Raw genomic sequence first — 25,349 nt, forward strand, 5'->3', positions numbered from 1 at the left:
CACGCGAGAAGATAGACTTAACGACAATGATTCAGGCGTAATTGTTTCACTTTTATTACTTGAATACTTTGTATAACACACAGACGATACATCACACGATACTTCTAATTGGTAAGTATACTCAATAAGGTAATGTAGATTCAAGCTTCAGATAATAATAACAATAATAAGAATTAATGAGAATAATAATAATAAGAATTAAGAGTAATAAGAATGACCTTATAATAATACTATTTCCTCTTTAATCATTTTTTTTTTCTTTTACTTGAATGACGATGCCTTTTCCATTATATACTGTACAGCGATAATTTACAGAAATAGTACGGAGTTCCCTTCGACCGGAGCAGACAGAGATTACATCGACGGTTGAACGAACGACCACCCGTTGGGATAACGAAATAAACGCACGTCGTCATAGTGAAAATTTTTGGAATGTTCCATCTTCGTAATCTCGTTTACTCCGTATACGTGCTGCTGAAACGACAAACTGAGCTTCCGTCGACACGGTACTGTTCCATCAACTAATTGGGAAGCAGCGATTTACGCGATACAGAAGGAAAAGTAACAAAAAATATCACAGTGTAAAATGCAACGCTGTGACACAGACTCATCAAGTGTCGATCGAACGTGGAATTAACCCATTGATTGCCACTGTACAGCTGTTGTACATTTCATTAGGTAGTATTCCTATGTTCAACAAATCTTATTTCTTTTATTTTCGCGTTATTGCATTACATTTATTATCCGTAACTTCGAATACCTAATACGAGTATTTCTAATTAGGTAAATAAAAGAATTCCTAATAACGTGAGCAATGGATTACTGTGGAAGTTCAAGCATCGTTCGCGTACGAGCGACGTGGCAGTCAACGAGTTAAATTAAGAAAAAAAAGCTTAAATGTATTATGTATGATTATGATAGGAATTAGAACACGATGGTCGGTTCAGCGTATAAATGCATCTTTGTTAATTAATATTATTATCATCATTGTATCGCACGTTTTATCCTTGAGTCAGTCCGCGGTCACGCGATTATAAATCTTAATCAAAGGTTAACCACACTGCCACAATCATACTTTCTTTCAACACCTATTCGATTCGACGTAAAAACATGAATTTTCGACGCGACAACGAAAAAAGGGAACACGAACAAAAATACGCAAGAATCGGTCTCGAAGCGAAATTGAATTTTAATTGTTTCGAACGAACGCGAACTCCGAGAAACTTCGAGACCGAAGAATAATTTAGTATGTACAAAATTCGATTCGCTTAAAATTAACGTTCGATTCGTTAGCAAATTAACTCTCCTTCTTGTAATAATTGATGTAGTCGATGATTAGTTGGGTTTATCTTTCTGTTTTTGGTCGTCGTTCGAACGAACGAAAGGAAATCGTATTTTATCCTACATCAAAGTGTGAACGAACCTTGAGCATATTTGTATAAATAATGAATTTTCTTTCGAATGTACAATTCTTCCATCGCTTCCTGAACTGACGGTTCTCGACTTATCGTACATATACGTTAAAGTGTATCAAGTAGACTTACACTCTACTTTGGCAAAAAACTTTTACAAATCTAAATTCGAATGTTCTTATTCTCTTTTTCTTTTTTCTTTTTTCGTTTTTACCTAAAAAAAATCTTGCATAAAACTTGCTTTTGGCCTTCGACTGGCAGCTCGAACGTTCAATGGCTTATTAATAGCTGATAAAGTAATCTCAAAAAGGTATACAAAAATGTTCAGTTCCATCGTCGACTTCTCTCCGTTTGTTGTAAAATGTGCCAAAAAAGGTGATATGCTATTTTCTCTTGCTTCTTATCTCTTTTTCTTGTTCATCGATCACTGAACTCTCCGTCTTAAAGTGCTATCGAAAAGGGAGAAAAGCACTGGCGGTTACTATTGGCAGTTTCAGTTATTCGTTACTTAGGAAAGTTTGTTCGCTTCTTTTTTTTCTGTTTGTTATCGTAGTTGATACAACGTAAATGCATATAATTGGAATGATACTGTGGTTCATTTTCTCGCCTTACTACCTAAGGAAACGTTTGCTTTTTTATCGACGCGTTCGCGAACGAAAATTCACGATTTCTTCTCGTGTTTGATTTCGTTAAAAACAATCTAGCTCGAGAACGAACTACGGGTACAAAAACGGTCGTGAACGCGTCGGTGATGCATTTTTGACAAAAAATAATAAACAAATTCGCAGTTGCTTATTCGTACGCGACGAGCAATCGTCACTCGAAGAAAGATGTCTGTTCTTTTTCTTCGGTGTAGTGATCGTTTGCTTCCTTCCGTCGTTAGAAGCTTAATCTAACGTTCTTTCGTGTTTACGAAAAATAAAAACGGAAAGAGAAATACTTTATAATTAGTCTTTTGAGTAGTCGGAACTTGGGATTCCTCGCTCTCCACGCGGGAGAGCTTTTGAGCTTCCGAGCTTCTTTCAGCCCCACGCGTTTCCGTCGTCACGCTTTCTTTGCCGATCCTCTTCTGGTTTGTCGTTGGTACTCGTTCAGTAGAGAAGATCGCCGGTCGTTTCGGAACCCCACGCGCCAGCGTCTTGAGCAGGTTTCAGGTAGTCCGCGTCGGTCTCGTTTTCCGCTTGATCAGGTGTCGGAGTGGACGTTTGGATCGGCACCGGGGTCGAGGACGCGGCTCTGCTCGTCACACCCAATTCGAAGCCTTCGGATGTCAGGTCCACTTTGCTGGGAGTGTAACTGGCTAGACCACCACCACCACCTGCAGGGAACAAGCACTAGCTTTCAGCACGCTACGGCATCTACGAGGATTGAACGGAGTTAAGGTAGTTTTCTTAACAGAGACAAAATAATTTTGAAGGAACTAGTTTCGATGAAACAGGAAGAATCTGTGACCTGGATGAAAACTTTCTGCACGACATTGCGCGTCTAAAATACGGAGTGAGTCACGCTATTCAATCCCGGCTTTCTTATTCTAAATCGCAAAAATTATCGAAGGGTACTTTTGTCGACATGACAAAAGAAGGTTTAGCCACGCTAAAGCACGTCCAACGACGATGATTCTAACGGTTAAAAAATGCTGATTATTCCAGATCATAAATTCTTTTTTATTAAGGTACACGTATGGGGATGTAGAAAGTCTGATACGATGTCGTAACATAAAAGTATAATTTGTCGCAAAATAGCACTTTCGTTATATCAATTTGAAGCTTAAGGTTTATTGAGAATATTTATGTAAACGATTGGTTCTTTGTTAAATTTACTAATGGTCAATACTAAAGCTGTAAATTGAACGATTCGTTATTTAAACGAAGAACCAATCATTTTGTACCATGAGTATCGATCAAACGTTTACGTAGTCATTTTCGTGAAGCTTTATGCATTGAAGCATACCATACGCTAGTACTTTCATGCGATAAAATCGTGATAGACTTTCAACGTTTCTAAATTATCCTAATAGGATGAGTAAAGACAGGGTGAAGCGTATCTAAGTTTTGCATAATTAATCTATACTAGCGATTCCTTCACAGGATCGATATTGAAAATGAATTGCAGCTGTTTGTAGCTGTTCGTAGAAGATACAACGCGACGAGTCATCGTTGTCTCTGCAAAAGATCGAAAACAACGGGACACATTTAATGGAGCAGATGAAAATGATTCGCGTGTAAGGGAAATAAACGATACGCGGTACGACGGTAACGAGAATTAACGATTAAAATTACCGAGAAGGGTCGGCAAGCTCGTCGTCGAATTGGTCGAGGACGTTTTATTACTGATCGGAGCTGATTGCTCGTCGGAACCGGAAGTGTCGCCATCCACGCTGCTCTCACCCTCCAGCATCGATGCCTCGCTGGGATATTCGAAGGTACGGGTTGCTGTATCGTCGAATTGTATCCGATGCTGAAACAATCGCAATGTCACGTTTCTTCGTTACTCCGCTGTACAGTAGGAAGCTTAAATTAACTTAAATTAGCGTCATTTCAAATTGACTCGTTTAAAATGAGCAAAGATTCATTTTTCAGGTAGCAGTCGAGCTGATTCGAAAATAAGCAAGCGCCATCTGAAACAATTTATATATCGCTTGGAACAAAAATATTTAAGTTAAATACAGACACCAATATGTCTGCAATCGTAACGAGGTAAATTATTTTTTTTTTTAGAAAGTAAGCTGAAGGGTTCTCTGTTTGATTATAACAAAGCAAGCCTTTGTTATAACGGCTGAATGTATTGCAGCACGCGACCATTAAGGAAGAAAACGGTTCTGCTCGATGGAAAGAGGCACGCGTACGTCTTTTGTGGCTTGTATCGCGCAATACGCGTAGTCAGCTACAAATAAGACACGGGAAGAGCAAACAACGGCATGCAGCTTGGAATAACAGTAACCCGTCACACTCGATGCTTTTTCGACTATGAGCGAGGACATCGCCTCCTCGTTCGCTCCTTCTCGGCGAGCACGATCAAAAGAGAAAGCAATTCTTCTACAGAGCCGATATAAGAAATCTCCGTTTACTCGACAACGATATTTTGAATCTTCGCAGAAGAAGAAGAATGAAACACTAAATAATTGTATTCATCCAACAATAGTTCGCAGATGATTCTTTGATTTAAGTACCATTTTATAGCAATGTAAACGAATTTCCTTTCGTAAGATTAGAAAATTGATAGCATAACGGAAGATTACATTCGAGTATTAAGAACGTTACAGCCCTAACTAGAGTTACAATGGTCCAGATACCTACTGGCCGCATAAGAATTGAAAAGCAGCGAGAAAGTAAATAATAAAGAGAGAAGATAAACGGAAAAAATGACAGTTGTCAATAAACGGAAAATGAGCGATGTTGTCCAAAAGCAAATATCAAGATGGAAAGTTGCGTGACAGGACACGAGGACAAGCGCGGTTAAAGCGTGCAACGAGTGTCAAATCGGCGAGTGCTCCCCCGAAGTCGGATGCACGGAAACCATCGAGGCCTACGCTGATTGGTCGACGGTATATTGATTTTCACGAAGAAACTGGCGAACCGAACTACCCTCAAAAGAGAGTAAACCTTTTGTGTCGCGTGCTTGCTTTCTCGACCATAAAATCAACCTCGGAACGTGGAGCCAGCGAGTTTCCGCTTCGAGTTCGCGCGTGCTCATCGATAAAGGTTTACGAGCAAAACTTTGCTGAAAGAGGTAAATGCTCCGAGCTTCTGAACAAGCTGGTAAAAACCATCTTTCTTTCGTCGTATTATCGATGGAACAGCCTTGGATGCTCTTTAACTTCGAGACATAAACACGTAGTTTCGATCGTTTTGTTGCAGTTCGTATTACAACGATTTGGTGCAACTAATTTTATTTATTCTATTACAAAATGTCCGTTTCCTTCGATGGAAATTACTTAATGGACCATCGAAATCGCGCTAGCAATAATAATCAGAACAACGTTAATGTCTACTTATTTCCAGACGCTTCTTCGCGCGACCATCAATTTCAACGATTATCCGAGAATCAATTCGGAAGGTTCTTCGAACAGATCGACTCGTTCTCGCGGGCTCGTTAAAAAAGACATAAGGCGGCAAGGAATCTCGGTAACGACGTCGTTTCGTTCTGCTTTACATCTTTACGGCCGCTGAAAAAACATTCGTCTTGTTTCGAGAACGCGTTTTTGCCGTAGGCTATGGGCCCGTTTCTCCTCGACGCGAATTCGACCGTCGGATCAACGGTCTCGAGAAATCGTTCAGTTGCTAGATCCTAGATTCTCTGTATCCTTACGTTTTTATATTCTTGAAAAGTTTATCAAATGAAATTTCGGTATTTATACAGAATATGTAAGTTAAGGATGTCGAGTTAATCAGAATGTTGACCTTGATAAAATATTTCAAGGTAATCGAAATCGATAAGATCCCCTTTCTCTGTATAATTATCGAAGTTTTTATTTGTACATTGACAATCGTTTGAAGAACCGATTATCCCATTTTGCTGCGACTTCCTTTTCCTGCATAGAACCTTTTGTTCCAAAATTGTAGCAGGTACTCGGCTTTTGTCCGTGCTCTCAATTGTTGCTCAGTCTCGCGCTATCTTTACGCAACGGTTAAAACGTTAAAATCCTTCCGAACAATCGTCCTGTATATGAAAAAAGAAATTGGACAATCGCTCAAATACTGTTGGTATCGTCGAATAATTCTCGAGATGCTACTTAACGAACTGCGTCGCGTCGTTCGTGCAGAAGCGCACAAAACAATGCGTTGCTTATCGATCGCGAGAAAGGAAACCGTTTATCGTTGCGGACAATAGAAAGAGGAAACTAAAACGGGCTTTTACGTATTACACGTTACATTTTGCGTTCTACATGTGCCGGCTCGTGACGCGTTTAGAAGAATGCGGTCACGTCGCGTTTCCTTCCGAAACTTCGACCGAACGTTCAGTGACAAGAAACACTAGGTAATCTATTGGCGGGTGTAAATTCTGCTTTCAAGTTCACTCGTGAACAGCATGTTGCTTCGCATCTTCTTACCGAGGAATGTGCTCGACCTGCATCGTCATGTAGTAAGGTCGTCCGACGCGTATGCAAATGAAGAAATAATGTCAACACTCGTGGTCGAGGACAATTCGTCATTGGGGTAACGGTATTTCAAACAGATTCATTCGATGCTCGCTAAATAGCCTTGTAATCAATAAAAAATTTAATTTAATTACTCCGTTACGGATGTACCGTGAATCATAGGGATAGGTCATCTCGATGCGATCGCTTCCTCGTTCTTCGGAGGCTACCGTCGCATCGGTGCACATTGATCGATGCTTCTACTTACACGCGAAACCGAAAGCTTCCTTTCTGATCTCCGCTTTGCTGTTCGAAATATAATTTTGAAAACTACTATATTGTTATGTAAAATATAGTATATCGTACATTACGACGCGCATGTAACTATAGTAACGTTTAATTGATAATATTAGGCTTAAAACAACCAGCATAGCACGGGTTTTTTAACGAGATAGACTATTTAACGGTTCGCAAACGTAATTATAACGAGGGGTTTTCCTTAACGAAGCGAGATTAGAAATTCAAATAAATTTAGCGAGCTTAAGCGAAGCAGAGAAAAAGAATCTTTCTTAGTACCTCGAGAAGTTAAAATTGACTTTCGTATTTTTTTCGCCACGCAGAGCGTGCCGAGACGCTGCAACCGTATCACAATCAACACCGAGAATTACCGAGACGAGCAATTTTCTCGAGAATGAAACGGTTTTGCAATTGTTGCGAGAGACGACCACCGGAGCTGCACGAAACTGTGACAAAATGCTTTATTTTCTACGGTACTTTGTTTTTGGCATAAAATCTTCGATATCGTAGTTCATTTTTGATATACAACGAGGTAAATTTATTCGCGGCAACGTACGTGAATTTGCCGTGAAAATCTCCGCGTCTTAGCACGCTTCAAACTCCATTCTCCTTAAAACAACGTTGACGCAAAGCAAAACGTCGTAAAGTATCTCGTAAAATTTATCTTCATGGCGCGAAAGCATATGGTTCTGAACGGTGTATTCGCATAGAAATCTGTCGGACGCAAGAAACAACGAACCGACCGGTCGCTTTTCACTGCTATATTTTAATTTTATGAAACCTAAAGGAATTCTAACGGTGAAAAATTGCCAGGTCGAGATGATACGTTGCTCAACGCGTCTACATCCCAAGCTGGAAAAAAGCAAGTAAAAATTGCTCAACGCCTAGTTGCTCAATTGTGCTTAATACGTTCGTGGTTTCTTTCTTATGCGTCGCCATTTTAGTACCACTGTTTTTCTACTAATTTAAAAACCATCAGGTTTCATTGCTAGAATGAGCGTTTCTCAATAACGATATTGTTAATAATACGATAGTCGACGTATCGTCGATACCTTTCAAAATGACCAGCCTTTCTTGTTCTTCGAGTTAGGTCAATTTAATGCTCGAGGTTACCACTAGCTATACATAGGTACTGCAGTCGACAAATTATTAGTCAGCGGAGTAAAAAGGTATCGATCCTTCGCTCGGTGCGGTTCAATTCGTTACAGTTAACGCTGTTCGAGGTCGAAAACCGTATCGAAAAGAAAAATATCGCCAACAACACGCTGATAAGGTATCGACATGTCCCCGGATCTCTGGCGAAGCTGCGTTAACGAAACATTAAGAATATTTTTATTCCATCTCGCAGATCCAAAATCTTCGAACGGTACGTAAATACTAACTGTCGTAAATTTATTCGTTCGAGAAGCGTTTCTTGCACCTTGCGGTACGAAAACATCGCCAAAAAGATATTTTACTGATAAGGTGCTGCTTATCAAAGCCAGCGTCGTAAAACTATCGCGAATTAACCGACAGTAATACGTACGTGGAAGCCGTAAACGTTCTTCCGAATTAACGAAACGGTAACTAATAATTATGTTGAAAATCGTTGGGCGATAACGAAGCTCCACGACGCTTATTGTATAATTGAGACGCGCAAAACGAAACCGATTACATTTATTTCGAAATACATTCGTGTGCCGTTCTCCGATGACGAGACTTTGTAACTGCACGCTTTTATTTGCTGACTCGGTGGAAATTTTGATTTGTTGACAATCGTCAGCGATTCTCTTCTGCTGTCCTTGTTTGTAAATAGGCCGCGAATTCGAAATTTTTGTTTACACGATCTCCATTTGTCTCTTTCTCGATAACGGTCACCTTATCTTTTCGAATATTCTACATAATTCGAATGATTGATCAGAAACGCGAGCTTAACGTAAAATTGGGATCTGTAATAACATTTGTATCGTGAAATTACGTTACAGGACATTTTGATTACGTCACAGGAGGTATAATCAGCGACAGTTCGTAGATTAGGTACTGACGACGATGTCAATTTTTTGTATAAGCATGTTTTGGAAAACATGTCGGTCAAGTTTAGTCAAAATCAGTGGGTTTTAATAGAGTCAGAAAAGAGGCTACTAAAAGGTTAAGGGAATGATAAAAATTTTGGACCTTGGAATTTTGAAACTGGGTTTTTGTTTTTCTTAGTACGACAAATATTTAGGGATAGTTTGTCGAGTGCTTTGTTCTTTCACTTCAATTTACATACTAATCAGTATATGTACCTCTTCATGATACATACAAGAAAGTGATAGTGGCGAACCGAATCGAAAAGGATTTAGCATCGGTTTTCTGTGCGTAAATCGAACAAGGTGTTAAATCAAGCGTCGAGAGTTGTACGCTGTGTCGATAGCTCTGAAACAACGCCTCGTCGATAGCACGGAACAACGACCGCGTTTTCTAGTCGAGAATTATTCGACGATAATTCGAATTCCGTGTCTTGTAATAGAGACTGTCTCTATCGGATCGATACGCTCGATCGGACGTCGGAATAAATCCGAAGAAAATACGACGCATCGACGGGGAACAATCGATTCGGGGGATATCGATTTTTCTCGGATAGCTTGGAAGATCGATCGATGGACAATGAGCGTGACGAAGCGAGGCTCGGACTTGTACCGACCGCTTTTAAGATGGAAATATTCTCAGCCGCGTTTTCTCTACGAACGCTACCGTCCCGAGGAACTTTCGAATATGCAAATTCTCTCCTTTTACCGGTTTCCATTTTTTCATATCGCTCGTTACGTAACGTTATTAAAAGTGATCTTACACGCCAGGCTAATTGCACGATGCGATTGAAACAAACAACTAAGCTGGGCGGAGCATCGTGAAATCGAATTATCCGTCGATGAATTATAGCGTGAAACGGGAGTACGAGATAGTTTCCTCCAAGAGAATCTTTCCATTAGATTTCTTTTTCAGACGATCGTTGCAGCTGAAGATGAATGCACCAAGATACTGCGCGATATCGTATCGCTTTTCAAAAGATAACGTTCGAAAAATATATCTTGGATTCAGAATTTTCCCCCTCAAAATGGTTCCTCGAATTTCAATCGTTTAGCGACAAGAGTGCGGAACGGAATCGCTCGTTCTGCCGCGTTCCCATGAAACACGCTAGATTAACTCTTTTGACGAGCTGCTCGAAAATCGTTGCCGGTTCGTGCATCTACTACTTTTACTTTACAAATCGACATTGGCAACAGCCGAGGTTTACTGGTTCGTCGTTGGAGCAGTGTCGGTATTAAACCCGTGAGAAAGTCATTCCAGAAACATTTCCGACTCTAACGAGAACAATCATCAGCGTTCGTTACAAGAAAAAATAACGCTTATTCTTTAGAACTTTCGGTCGATTAAAACTGTTTAACAATTTAGTACGCATGGTTAAAATTTTGGTTATAAATTAAAAAAGAATTCTGAAACATTTTAGGGACGTGTGTGCATCATAGGATGTGGAACGTTGGCGCCGTCTTTGGGGAACGGTTTTAGGTTTTAACTACGTTAGGGCATAATTTAGTCCGTGTTTCAACACGTGTTCCACATCCCCAGGAAAGTTAAGCAACGACGAAAAAGAAAACGGTCCAAGATGATCTCTTTTTAAAATTCAACCATAATAACGTTAAAATTCTTATACGGTAAAGCAGATTCGACAATCAGTCGATGAATTGAAAACTAATCGATCTTTGCAGCAATTCAAGAACAATTGCTTTTCCAATATCGACTCGCTTACGAGAGAAGTTGGATCATGAAAATTAATGATCTGCCTGTGCATTGTTATAGCACATTAATTATATAGGACGGATATCTATATACTGTCTGTCATAGAAAGTATAGACTTGGATAAAATGTATGGCAAGATTGTATACCGTTGTGGGAAACAATGAATACACTGTGTAGAAGCCACAGTTATCCGTACATGTTGACACGAGCAATGACGCTATAAAGACGGAGCGTTTAGCGTTAATTGTATAGAATCAAAGATGATTTACACGGCTATATATTCGAATGTACACACAGATAACTTATCGCGCTGACAAATAGTAGTTACGTCGATCGTGCAAGTTGTGTCGTTATCCTCCCAAGTTTATCCTGCGAATAAAAGTTTCGGAACAAACAATCGCACGTTGTACTGCCACGCGTTGGATCTCCACGTGTTGGAATATCGCTCGTTACATTTCTACGAGACAGAACTTTTACGGGTGATATCTCTACGCGTTTTGTGTGCGCGTTAACCCCTTCCCGTGCTTTGACGAGTCTCACTCGTGACGCACTCACAACTCAAATGTGATTAATATTACTCAAATTTTGAATACTCTTCGACTTGAATTTTAGATCCAACTATAATTTGCGTTGTCAAGGATCCCTGAATATAAAATACTTAGAACATTTTAATTTTCTTTGTTCGTTTTAATGTTATAGTCCTGAATGGTTAGTCTTGACCTCATAAATAAATGGCACGGCAAGGGGTTAAATCGCCTCGTAGCGTATTGCCACAAGTTATAGGTTTTCCATACCTTAGATCTACGCGTTGTATCGCAACGTGTCTTCTTGTCGAATGTTATATCAACACATGGCAGTAAAGAACCCTCCGAAAATGTGATCAAACCTAACTCAGTCAGTTGACGGTAGAGTAATGTCATTCTGAAACGTTTCTTTTCAGCACGAGGCAAAAAGTGCATCGAAAATTGTAGAGGAAAGAAGCGGAGGTAACGGAAGAGCGAACGAAGGGAGAGAAAAATGCTGAAAGGAGGCACGGCTGTTCGCCCTTGAATATTTAACAATCTCTTTTCACGAGGGAAAGCGTATTCCCACGATGTGCCAAGGGCTTTACTCGTACACAAGTGTATTACGTCGCTTGCTTTTCAACTTAAACGAGCTCCTGCTGCCACGATGGAACTGCAGCTGATTAGATTAGATAGCGCTGGCGTAGAACACAGTATCAAAAACTCTACCTGTCAGAAGAGAAGAAAAAATGAACGGGATGTCTCGATAACGCCGACGTTTATTAACGTCAAGGATTTGCGTCGATATCGTTTCAAGTTTACTGCTTCACCGAGAGTTGCATAACGCTCGATTTGTTTTCCTCTCCGGTTCGAAAGGGAAACGCGAGGGAAACTTATTTTCTCACGACCGACTACGATTACCTACTTGTTTTGGAGTAACGCGTTCATTTTGTGTGAACTTTTTTTGTATTCTTATATTCGGTATGCGGTTTTACGGTAATTTTTCGTGCTCGTTCGTTAGAAAAATATCGTGTAGCGTGGGTGTTGTTTTATGCGACTTAAAAACGTCAAGGAGATGGAACACTTGCATAAGTATTAATTGTTTGCAGTCGCGCACGCAAGGTAGAGGGATTTTGAAAAATTCGCTTACTTTGTGATTTCGTGGCGTCCTCGAGAGGTTGCTGCGTCCATTGATGAGAATATTGTCGTTGAAAAACGACACATCGCAGGGCGAAGGTGGACCACCTGTAAGCTCCCATTCGGCGTCGTCGGTTGTGGACGCGTCCAACGTGGCATCCAACACTATGATGCCGCCGTCACCAACCTGGAAATAAAAAAAGAAACGAGCGTGAAAATCTCGAAACAGGGAATAGCAACGTGTTTATGTTTTCAAATAAAAATTCGAGTATCTAAAAAAAAACCTAGAGATAAGAAAATCGTCGAGAGCTTATCCTTATCGAAGAGGATCGAGCCAGAATAATCTGAAGGTTAAAGAACGATTCCAGATTAGCGCCGTATAACTTTCTCGACGCGTTTTCTTTGGACTTTCAATGCCGGATAACGCTGCACGGGACGACGCGTGTCTCGTTCAGGTTATTCATCGACATCCGCCGCCTTTCAATTATTTCGTGAATGAACATCCTGTCTGTCGATTTGGAAACCATGTTGAATGAAGAGGTACACGAACGCATCTCGTTGACACGCATCGCGATGTCCTTGGTATTCAATACATTTCCGGTCTAACGCGTTTCTGTCTTAAGCAAGGTGAATATGTATTCGAAAAAAATGTCGGAATACCTTTTATGTATACTTAAAAGTAAAGATATTTTGATATTTTTAACATTAATTTTTCAGCGCGATAAGCTGTTGCATATTAACTAACTACTTTCGAAATGTAGAAAGTCTGACATAATTTCGTGACATAAAATCGTTGCACGATGGCACTCGTCGCATATAAATTTAATGCTTAAAATTTCACGGAAATGGCATAAACGTTTCATGGAGATCTCGAACATTAGTTATCGTTAACCATAAAACAATTCCTAAAAAATTCTGAAATTTAAAGAAATTAAGGAAAAAATCGCAGCAGAGTGAAAGGTCGGGAAGCTAAGAAAAAATTCTGCACCGGATAATCGCCATTTCAATGCGAAGGATACTTCTCGAACGAATTTCTCTTAGCCACGGCCGTTCGATGAATAATCTCGCTTCAAGTCGGACGGTCGTTCGATTTCCGGTCCACTTCCGGCGTCGAGGCGAGATTTTCGAGAAAGCGTCTCAAAAATCATCCGCGACAATGATTTCCTACGGCAGCCACCGAGAATTCGGGTTGAACGGTGACTGAAGGAAAAATGCGGTCACGGATCATAACGCGAAGCCGCATTACGGACGAGCAGAGATCGGGGCCGTGTAACGCAATATCTGGATTTGAATATAACGTGCCGCGGATGCACTGGCACGAGAAGATATCGATCACTAGTCCTACGTTGTTATCGATCGCCGGATGATGGACGAAAAGACAAGAGAATTTTTTATTTCCAGCTTTTCGATTACGTCTCGAAAAGAAAAATTTCCGCGAAGCCACGATGTTTCTTTCGCGGTACGGTTTATCGATCGCGACTTGCTTCGGCACTTCGATTCAACCGCGAGTAAAGAAATTAAAAATATCGACGACGTTCGTTTCGATCGAACATCGCGAAGATAATTTACGAGCGAGCGTTATCACCGAGAAGGATAACGCGTGTTCATAGATAGCGTCGTAATAAGAAAGTATAACTCGGTATCTCGTGCAGTATAGTATCTCTTTCTTCCATCCGACATATTATGCAAGCGATTTCACGAGATAAGAGAGCATCATAAGAAAAGAAATTTTGTTCTCGTGTTTACCATGCAATTTCGCGTAACACAGTGGACAGCCAACGAGTGGATTAACTTCCAAGCAAGTCCGTAATATCTCTAGTTAATTCTTCCATCAACAACCTTTCAAATTTACGAGCTCTGCTGAACAGATAATTTATCACCAAAGTGTTCTCTTTTTGCTTGGACGTTTCCGAAACACCGTCGTTTCTCTTTAGTTCGAATTTTGCTCCGATTAAAAATATCGGAGAGTCGTATATCCGTGACGCGACCGATAAACGTAAAAGATAGGAACGGCAATGAACTTAAGGACAAGGTCCTTGACTTCATGAGAAATTCCCAGCACTTTTCTTTCCATTATTCCGAGCACCACTAGGGTATCACCTTCACGAGGTAGACCTTGAACCCTCGAAGACGCTCCCCTAACGATCGCGAGCGAATGCACCTGCAGACCCGCGTGCATCCATCCATCGCCATCTGCTAACCGAGTGTCTCGGAACTTTTTCGCTAACGCCTTAATTTCCATAGAATAACGTTCGCATTCGGATATTTCGATTCGAAAGTGAGAAATTCTCTTTGTTTCTGAGCTCGGCGTTGTGCGTCATCGGACGCCGCGACACGTGTAGCCGGATGCACGTGTCGCGACGCTCGTAACTTCTCGTCGGGATTTAACGTCGTTGATGATAAGCTCGTTCTAGTTTCGAGTAAAATTCCACCATTGTCACCGAAAAGATTCATCTTCTTTCGACGAGATTCTTGTCGAATCATTCGCTTGTCCAACTTGAAACGCGATAGCGATTATATCCGGTAATACCGAGATCTAGGAGGAACTTTCTCCCTTTTGTTCTACTCTCCAATCAGCGTCCTTTCCTCTTTTCTTTCGTGGGACGGGAACAACGAAATTATGCAAGTAACCACGCCCTTGTTTTGTCCGGCGTCTATTCACGGACTTCTGACAAATTCATTTGTCGCTCCGTTCACGCTACCGCGTTTAGTCAGCGTTGCCACTAAATCGCATGAATCAGATCCTGGGTCACGCGTACTCGGATGAAAAATTGTGCGACTATGTGTCGTCGCGAGTGTTTCTTCCGATGGACCAGTCAGAACTCGACGTTTTACGGCGTCGTTTTCTTAAATTAGACAAGTTGACTGCACGCATCTGCACACGAGCGTGATTCACGCTATATCCAGTTGCACTTAGATTCATGATACTTTTTGTTGTGATTCGGTAACTCAAGATTTATAATACAATCGCTGGAAGAGTTATGTTTCAACAAATATCGTAACGCGGCCGATAGTTGCAATATTCTCCATTGGGGAGTACAACATCTTTGTCGACTTTCTCGCGAGTGCTCGTTTATCTATCCATTCAAACGTTCATTATTTCGACAACTATCAAAGAAGCTGTTATATAACCGTAACATCTTTTTTTTATTAAGTCTATTAGAAAATATAAAGTCACTTAGAAAGTTATCTTTAATTATCTTAAAACTAATCGAGATTTTTTCTACGATGTAGAATTTAGACGATAATGACTTTTGAACTAAACTTCAACAAGAGTTTTCAAAGTATTTCTATTCCGAGATAAACTTTCTTGGAAGTATTTACTATTGTCAAAACTTGATTAAAATTTAATTTCTTCGATCTGCTATATTGTTTAACGGAAGTACTATGTACCGCGAAGAATATAAAACTTCAGTATCAAAAGTGATAACATTTGTTTAATTAACAAAAGCCGTTAAAAACGATAAGGAACTCGAGTAATTTACCATTTATTTTCAATTACAATAACAACCAGCTATCAGTTGGTTGGCACGTGCTAATGCAACGTTATCTAGCCTAAGTGATAGTGCGACAAAAACCATTAGAACCATTTAAATAACTCGACAACCAGTCGTTTCAGGTTGAATTTAAAAACGCAACGACACGCGTTTTTATCCAAAACTGGATTTACGTTACGTAAGCAGAGAAGGACGAGGCAAGGTAACTGTCGAGCTCCGCATGCAAATGCAAATTCGACCTACGACCAGCTGTCCGCGTTCACAATCGAGTTTTCTGCTTGCTACTGAACTGGTCAAGGTCAAACGGGGTCATACACTTTGAATTTCACCGGCCGAAAGGGAGTGAGCCTTTCCAAGCGTTACGTCCGTTAGATTCTCGACCGGAATTAAAAAATGGGTACGTGTCCGAGCACGCAACAATCAGCTTCGAAAAAGTCGACTTTGAAAGTGGATTTTTATGCGAAGAATGTTGCACAAATGGATCCCGAAGCGCGGTACAACGGGAAAATAATATTTGCGACAGAAGCTTGGCAATTTTTTAAGGACCAGCCATTTAACCCGCGCGTTCACGAGGGAAATTAAAAATTCAAGCGTTAAAGACCGCTCCGAGAGACCTTGCCTCCGGCTTTATTTACCGAACGACCAATTATGGGATCCCGCAAAACTCGAAGAATAAACTCTTGGTAAATCGACTCAATCCACGGCTTTGAATTCGTCCAAGCCGTCGGACAGCCGATAAATTTCTTCGATCCTGCGGAATGCTTGAACTCGGTGCGCGACCCATAGCCGCTTATTTACTGCCGCGTCGCGTTGATAAAAACGTAAACGGTAATGGGGTTAAGGAATGCACCGGTTGGCCGACTCGAGCCGTGCCTCGAACAACCGACAAAAGTTCATTAACGGCCAATCGTTAATTTCGATCGCGATCGCGTTTAAAGCTATCGCTCACAGCGATTTATCTTCGCGGATGCTGTTACGGTAAGTCACGCGCCTTTGCTGACCTTCGGATTTTATGCGCTTCTAATTAATTTAGATTACAGCTACGATGAGCGCGTATTCTACTCCAGCATTTCCTCGAAAATAGCACGGTATCGAACCGCGGAATAAACGAGCAACCGAAACGTGTTAAAAAATACAGAAGAAGCTATTGTCGCGTATGGCCTACATACCAAAAAGTGTAGCGGTCGATTCAGTTGCAACACGATCGTTAGAGCGTAATGCTCCATAGAAGGTGTACGGCCGAGAAGCGAGTCTGAACCGCGATAACGGACCACGACAGTTTCTATCGTGGTATGCGTCGTGCCGCGCTGCTCTAGGACGGCCATATACGAGAATTCCCATAGCGTCTTGCGGAATGTCACCAGCCACGGTACCTCGCGACTACCATTTCTTAGTCAGCTATCTACCTGGCAATTCCTCGAAGAAACCACGACGACCTGCTGCGACCGCGAGGCTAATCGAGAGAAACTATGAATTCGATTCTCCCCGTCCAGTGAAAAGGAACATCTCCATCGTGCCGAGATAACTGTGCAAGCGAATCGATTCGAATCGTCCCTGAGATAGAAAATTATCGACAGGACAAGGAGATAAGCCGTTAAGATTTTTACGAGCGATTATCGATCGACAAATTTCAGTTTTTCGCTGAACGAGCAATTTACCGATTTGAAAATCACGGTTGGAAAATATCTCGTTTCTTCGTGTACGTCGTAATTTCCTGTATGGACGGAGGCTCCATTCGTTATATTACCAAAGAGTTACCACTATTTTACTCGAATAGTGGTTATATCGTCTTTCTCATTAGGGAAGCCTAGTATACTTGCTAGCGTACAAAGATTAATCCGCGTGTTCCCAAGGAATAGGATTTCTTGTGGAACTCGACACGCGAAAAGTAAGACGCGCGACGCGAATGGCAGACTAAGGTAATAGGTATCGAAAGAAAGAAGGTCAAGGATACATTCTCCAGCCGTACAAACTCGATTACCGTGCATGCAGTACAGTAAACCAGCTGACGAAATCATCGAGAACAGTGGTTCTTTAAACGATGCGCGAACGTACAGTACCTATCCCGTTTTCTCGCGTAATCACCTTGCAAATTGCGATCTCCGATATTCTTCGAACGAGTTTCTTATCGAACTCGCAAAAGGAAAAACAACTAGATACCCCGATGGAGGACTGTCCGACGTATCGCCGATATCCGATATATCGAGTCAGTGTTTTGACTGTTGTCAGTTACCGATCGATAAAGCGATCGTCTGACTCATTTAGGTGAACCCTAAGCTACGCGTGTGTTTTGTACATATCTGCAAGAATGATAACACGTTAGTTTCGTTATTATCTCTTGACAACAATTTGCAGTTCGTTTCATAAACTGGCAACAAGGTTATTAATATTTAACGAGATATGCCGTAAATCCATTTCGAACCGATAACCGAATGTAAATTTTTGCTTCGTTTCGAGTTTAACTGCTGAAATACTCGAGCATGGCGCCACCGAGCAAACAGCTGATCGAGTGGTCCTAGTCGAACACGCGCGGATACGCAAATGCATACCAAGCGCTAGTTTTCCTTTCTGGCCATTGTACTCTTGATGTTACATCAGGCCATTTGTTGCAAGGGGAATTCTCGATAACCGTAATAACGCAGAAAGCGAAGAAACGCGTTTAATGCTTATGTAATAACGCGTAACTATCGGCTACGTACCTGGTTTCCGGTTCTGACGTCCTTCTATGGACGTTACTAATATCTGTCTAATCGTGCATCTACGGCGATGGACCACAAACGTCGAACAATCATTTCGAAATTATTGGATCAAAAATGGAGTGACCGGTAATGGAACTAATGATCCTGCAATAATGAACGCGTCAACGACGATAATTAGAAACATAGAAGAATTACTTTCTCTGTAGCGATATTTCATTTTCTTTACATTTTCCCTCGTTGAAACCGATGATAAAGGAATTTTTTTATTTCCGTGACAATTAAAAACGCTTCGTAATTTCTGCTTTCACCGTGGACAAACTTTCGAAGGATTGTGAAAGATTTTTACCGTTACCGAGCTCCCTTGGACACAAAATTGGAAATATTTACGACAGAAGCACGTGGTATATCGACGTAACATCGGCTCGGTAACGCTTCTCGCACCACGATTAATTTCTTTCCGGCTGCATTACGAAACGAGCATCGTTGCAGTTGGCTACCACTAGGAATTCCACCAGGGTAATCTCAAGAATTCATTTTCCTCGTCCAATATTTTTTCTTTAATTACTAATTGAATTCAACTTCGATCTCTGTTTAGTACCGGAAATTCTCCGAAAAATTACGAATCTTTACGACCGTGACTTCGATTCCCGTTACTTCTTCGCTGAAAATTTCTGAAACAATTGCCGAAATAATTTGAAGCTTTTACGAAACCAACATTCTCGTTTCTATTACTTTTCAACTGGAAATCTTGGAAAATTACTAGCTGTTATTGGCTTAATCGAAGAGCGCATCGCAGTGGAGGAGCATGGAGCTCGTCTTTGGAGCAAGTATTTTCGTCGATTAATAAGGCCAATTATCGCGTTCGTTTAGCCAGCTAACGATAATTAACGCGTTGTGTATACGTTCGTCGGGTTAAAACTCACGGGATTGTGTAATTATTACGAAGTCGTCGAAGGTTAATTAACGCGACCGAGCGTTGCGCGCGATACAATCGCTTCTCGAGTAATCTGTGCGCATTATTATCAAAAGCCTCCCTACAACTTTCTACCTATTCTATTCGACTACTTGACAAAGCTTTCACGCGATACTCTATAGAGATAATGCAAGGATATCGTCATCGACGTAACTATGTTTATCCGCGATAGGAGATCCTTTCAATTTTTTCATCAACTACAACCAAACCCTTCTAATCTCCGTCCAAGCTACACAAACGTCGTCTCAAAAAATGAACTACCAAAGATTCAAAGTTCTAATTTTGTATTGTTGTCATCCGATCAAAGGTCCCTTTAATCTTCGTTTGATTACCAACAAGAAGATCGCAACAGCAGCAAGTTCGTGCGAGGAATCGTAGACAAGGCGAGGTTACCTTACGGGACAAGCAATCGGATACGCGCGACATGTCGTCAATCGAATTACGCGTGTCGCGCGAAATTTCATCTTTCCCCGAGGCTGACCGTTAAAGGTAAACGTACACTTGCAGGTAACCGTATACCACCAACGAATAGAACAAAAAATCCACTTGCAAAACGCGACACGAGACTCTCGCGTAGGCGTTAAGCGGCTGATTTCGTCGTTAGCATCGTCCTTAAAGCAGATCCAATTAATTCTAGGGCTTCCCGTGTTCGTAAACTTTTCCCTCGACCGCTGGAAAACGACAGATCCATTGAAGAATCGTGAATTTCGAAGTTCCAGGTTTATAACATGGCTACAGAAATTATTTTCGTGTCGCGTAGTTTGGCGAAGCGCACGGTTTCGAGGCACGTTCCAGTTTCCGGTTCGTTAAACGGTCGTCTTTCGACCGATTCGCGGATACCTCGTTACGAGCATTAGATCAAGTAGGAATGATCATCAAGCGAGATCGTGCAGCGAGAAATTGAGCCAGGTTGAAGGAGAAAGAGGACTCGGATCGTTGGCAAATTAGCCAGGGTAATCCGTATTCGAACGGACAACGAAGCTTCCGGGTTATCTAATACGAGAAAGCCAGCTTCGTCGCCATCTTCGATTTACCCATCTTAATTTTCTGCCTTTTCGCGTATAACGTTCGACACGCACAGTTTCGTTCGGTGCAGTTTTGCTTCGAAAATATTTCCCCAGTTTCAGATTTCGCCACCAGAGGGACTTTCCTAACAACTTTCTCGCAAGTATCCACTCAACTATTCGCTTTTACGTCGTGCAAACGTAGCATAATGCGTCGTAACGAGCGACGAGCCTTTCCACCCTTGGAAAGTGTTTTCCCGAGGGAAGAGCAGCGCACGGTGCCAAGGAAAATAAACGAGAAGCGAGCATACGAAATTATCGAGCACTATAGTCTTCTTCAAGAAAAATGGAAGTACGACAGCACGCGTGCAAACTAGTGGATATAAGAAATTTTTAAAATTTATGGTTACAAATTCTAGAATTTTTAAATGTTGAAAGGTTTAAATTTGAGGTTTACTAATGTTCCCTCGGTCAGCGATTTTTAGGACATCTGTCTACTCTGGTAATAATTAAGTCGCACACCCACGATCGCTACCCAGGCAGTGCTGTAACTCGAAATGACGTAGTCTGACCAGTATGAACGAGGCTTATCAGTCGAGGAAAGAGTTTACGACGAGTCAACCGCGACATCCTACTCGACTGCGGAATGGAAAAGCAAATAAATGTCGCGTACACGAATGGTTTAAATGTGACCGCGTGCTTCGAATGCTCAGACGTTACTTGAAATTCCGCGAGCATCGTCGCGCGAGTAAGCACGCGCCTCGAAGTACGAGCCAGAGAAGAGGAAGACGACTTTTGTTAACGCGTCGTATTAAAAGAAAGTGAAATGCTTGAATTATGTACACGTAGGAAAAGAAAGTACCAGGTCCCTAGTGAACCGTATCGATCGCTGACTTTTTGTTGCATCGAAATCTACAACTGTTTCGAGAGGTTTCAACTTCGACTCGTCACGGTAGTTCTTGCAATGGATTTTTATTTACCATTGTTACAGCTTGATTTATGCTACCAGACTAGTTTCAACTTCTTTCATTTTTCATTCTCGAAGAAAGATTTATATTGTTCGTGCTTTCAGCTCGCGAAATTCGTACGTTCTGACGTTACATTTTAAATCGTGATTTCGCTGTTAAATCGTATAAACGACGATAGTCGAAGTCCATCTTAAGATAGCGAATAAACTGCGGTTCATAAAAATTGTGTAACTCCGGCCATGATGACTCGAAATGCGTCGATGCCGAGAAATCGAAAGAATATCGACCCGATAAGAAAGCCGACGATGATTAAAAGATATCGGTGACTCACCTTTGGCTTCTCCCTTTTCCTCTTAATGATGAGTCCGTCGTTTTCGATATAGTCCGGCACGTCCTTCCGGTTACTGAAATTGAACACCATGGTGTTGTTCTGTTGATTCCATGGCTTCGTCTCCCACAGGCCAGTGCCACCTGAACCGGTCTTTTTCGCAGGTTGAATCTCCTCCGCGCTCTTCAGACTGACCACGACCTTGGTCGGCTGTTCTATGCTCTTCACCCGATTGATCAAATTCTTTTCCAACTCTCTGTTGCTCAGATTCTGTTGAGGATGCTGCGTCTTGGTGGACACTAGCGGTCTGATTATTCCAATTTGTTTCTGAGGAGGCGACTCGGTGTTTTTCTGGCATCTTATCGTTTTCGACTCGTTCCCTTGCGGATACGAGGTGGTGGTGGAGGTCTTGATCAAACCTAGGCTACAGATAGCACCTATGGGTTTATTGTCGACGTTGAGCTTGACGTCGGTATCCTCTTTGCTGTCCTCGATCTTCCTATCGCGCTTGTCCGCCTCTAGCCTCTCCTGCAGCCTCGATACCGTCGTCTCCTGTTCCGTTACGGCTACGTTTCCCGCGTTGTTGCCGATAGTCGGCGACAAAAACGGCTTGCCCCTCGACTCCGACGACTTGGTCTCGTTTCTAATGTCCGGCTGTTCGTCCACCTTCTGACCGTTCTGTTTGAAACCCGGTAGGTAACTCTTGTTCGAGGTGGGCTTATCGCTGAAGCTGAACTGCATAGTGACTCCGGTTCTCGCGATGTTCTCCAACGCAGTTTTGGAGATGGTTTTAGGAGCGTCGACCTCCTCCTCGGCGAGCTCGTCGTCGCTGGCCACGGCGTCCGCAGGAAACTTGCATTCGTCGGATTTCTCCGTTTCCGTGGGACTGTGTATCCTTTCGGGTGATTGCTGTTGTCGCGGATGTTCCGCGGTATTGTTAAGCGCGGTCTCGTCCGTCCGCGGGACTTTGGTCTGTTCAGGAGCGGACATTTGTCTGAGCAGCTCCCTGCTCGGACTCGGTGGCGGCTTGTGGACGGGACTGGAGTTCTGTCTGGGTAGGTCCTTCATCGGGGACGGTGGACTGTGCACGCGTGGCGAGCCTTGCCTCAACGCGGTGTCCTTGATCGGTGACGAAGGGCTGTGCAGCCTGGGCGAGGGGATTCTGGGGGAAAGAACGGGCGTTACGGGCGGGGACTTGACGCTGATCTCTAAGGAGGATTTGAATTTACTTAATTGAGGCTCGGGACTCGGCGCCGGGGAGAACTTCAACTTGAAGGATGGCTCGGGCGAGGGCGAGGGAGAATGCGACTTTTCGATCTGCTGGAACTTGCTGACCACGGAGGAGACGGACTGCACGATAGGATCCGTTATCACCCCGTCGATGTGGAACTCTTCCTGGGTCTCGATCAGTTCGGCCGTCGGTTTCTGCGGCAACACGATCTTCTTCGGGGAGCCGGGCGGTGCCCTGGAGTTGCCGTTCACGAAAGGCTTCGGTTGGACGGGCGGTTTCGGCACCAGCTTTTTCTGCGTCTGGGCTTTGTACGTGTCGTTTATGGTCTTGAACGTGGCCACCTTGGCAGCTACCTCGCCTTTCGGTTTCAACTTCTTCGCGGACCCTTCGAAGATTCTCATGGTGGTCTTGACTAGATCCGGCGGTGGCCTCTCGGTCTCCGCCAGCAACGGTTTGATTCTCTTCGGTTTGTTCACGGCTTTGGGCCTGTCCAACTCGCCCAACCGACTCTCTATCTTCACCGTGGTCCGATCTATCAGGATAATGTGGTCGTTGACCGGCTCTTGCTTCAGGCCGTTCGCGGCCACGCGACCGGTTACGCCATGACCACTGGCCACCTCGTCCGTGCCATTGTACCTCAACAATGTCTCCACGCTCCTGGCTCGTTTCATCGACTCGTTCCCGCGCGAAGCGTTTCTGTATCTGTCCGTTTTCGTCGCGGCACCTGGCGCCGTCCTCTTCGCGTATTTCCTCGTGCTTTTCTCGTTCGGCTCGTCGTCGCAGTCTAGCAAGTCCTCGAGACTTGCCGCGCGGCGAAAACGTTGCACGGACACGCGACTCCTGTTCGTTTCCCTCAAAGTAAGGTTAAGATACTTGCTTTTCAGCTTATTCACGATCCCAGGACCGTACTGCAACTCCTCCGAGCTATCGCTCTCCCCGTCGTCGCTCGACGCCCTGTTTCTCGCCATTTCCGACTTGTTCTTCGACAATTCCATCAACACGTCTTTCTCCACTTTGTTGACGGCGGTCGCGCGCCGCTCGTCGCAACCGGCCAACGGGTCGCCTCCCTTCGCGTCCTCGTTCTCGGAACCGTCACCGTGTTCGGATTTCCGCTCCGTATCCGTCGACGACTTGTTCAACGCGCCGTTCGCAACATCCTCCGAATCCGAGCAGAACGAGAGATCCGCCTCGAGACGCATGTTGCACGCGACTGCCGAGCCGGCGACGTCGACAGCCGCGACCGCGCCGCCACCGACGATGGCGCCACACGCCGGTCCCCTCGAGAAAAAAGGAGAAGAAGACACGACGACGCCAGCTATGGCGCTTCCACCGTTACCGCTCGACGAGTTCGAATTCTCCTCTCCGGTACTCGCCGTCCTTGTTCTCGAGGAAACGTTGCCGGTCGTCGACTGCTCTTGACCACCGGACGGATCGACGGTATCCGTCGAACTGGACGTCGCCGACGGACCGATCACTGCCGAACATAACTTCACGTTCGCACCGTTGTTCGCGAGAACTTTGTTCTGCTGTCTGCGACGTTGGATCAAGTCCCTTTTCCACTGTGGCACGTTGTTGCCGCTCGTTTCGCCGGCGCTCGTCATCGCGTTGCTGGCGGTAGCCATGTTGGACGCGCGATGGGCGCGTTCGCAAACGCGCGCCCGACTCTGCACGACTCCCCTCTCGACGCTCGCCGCCTTCCGGCTCAGTCGCTGTCAAAATCTATTCCTTTCCCTTCAGACGCGACGACGCCCGGTTCTCATCGTTCCTGTGCCAACTCCTCCGGCGATCGACACGGACACCAGCTGCGAGCCTTCGCTGGAAAATCGATGTCGCCGACGCATATGTAACGCGCGCGAGACGCCGACGGAACACGCGTTTCGGACCTCTATCAGCATTAATATTTACCGCGTCTCTCGCGTTACTCGTGCCACGAAACGCTGTGGCCAATGATCGCTTGTCATCAGAGAATCGTGAGCGAGTAGCGAGAACGTCGGTCGTCCTCCTCGTGTACGATTCGAAATTCGAATCGAATCGTAGTGTATCGCGACACGATCGAGAAAATAATCGAAAAGGCACCTGTTTCGCACGAGAAACGCACCGCGTTCACGCGCGCACAGAAACTGACAGGACCGACAACGAGCAGCGACTCGACAGGTTATCGCGCCCGTACCGTTTCACTCGATGGTAACTGTCGTGCGCGCTTCCTGGTGCACCGTCGTACCCGGCGAAGGCTCGCCGATCGCTGGAAATCGAAAGTATCTTGCTGCGAGCACGCACTCGCGCACCCACACGAAACGCCGACGAAAGGCGAGCGTGTGGCCCTCCTCGTTCGTTCGCTCGCACACCACTCCTGCTCCTGCCGAGATATCGCCTCTCTTTCCCGTCCACTATGCACCAGTCCCCTCTCGTTGCACGACAGAGCCCATCCGTGCCTTTCCTCTCCTTCACCCTTCTTTCGTAGCCC

At 43.6% G+C, this 25,349-nt stretch overlaps 1 protein-coding gene across 3 annotated transcripts; it reads right to left on the reverse strand.

Annotated features, from left to right (window-relative positions):
- Positions 1–30: 30 nt before the first annotated feature.
- On the reverse strand, positions 31–25,348 carry bif (protein phosphatase 1-binding protein bifocal). 3 transcript variants are annotated; one of them, XM_076531107.1, is made up of 4 exons: positions 21,658–25,348; positions 12,199–12,372; positions 3,692–3,869; positions 31–2,730 (listed from the first exon to the last, which is right to left on the reverse strand). In XM_076531107.1, exons 1-4 carry the CDS (start codon positions 24,505–24,507, stop codon positions 2,504–2,506), a joined length of 3,429 nt encoding a protein of 1,142 aa, XP_076387222.1. In that variant the 5' UTR covers positions 24,508–25,348; the 3' UTR covers positions 31–2,503. The 3 variants fall into 3 exon arrangements, with proteins under 3 accessions (XP_076387222.1, XP_076387224.1, XP_076387223.1); XM_076531109.1 differs by having other exon boundaries at positions 2,631–2,770; XM_076531108.1 differs by lacking the exon at positions 31–2,730 and adding an exon at positions 2,796–3,574.
- Position 25,349: the final 1 nt, after the last annotated feature.

This window comes from Megachile rotundata, chromosome 4, assembly GCF_050947335.1.
Source record: "Megachile rotundata isolate GNS110a chromosome 4, iyMegRotu1, whole genome shotgun sequence".
NCBI classification, from domain to species: Eukaryota; Metazoa; Arthropoda; class Insecta; order Hymenoptera; family Megachilidae; genus Megachile; species Megachile rotundata.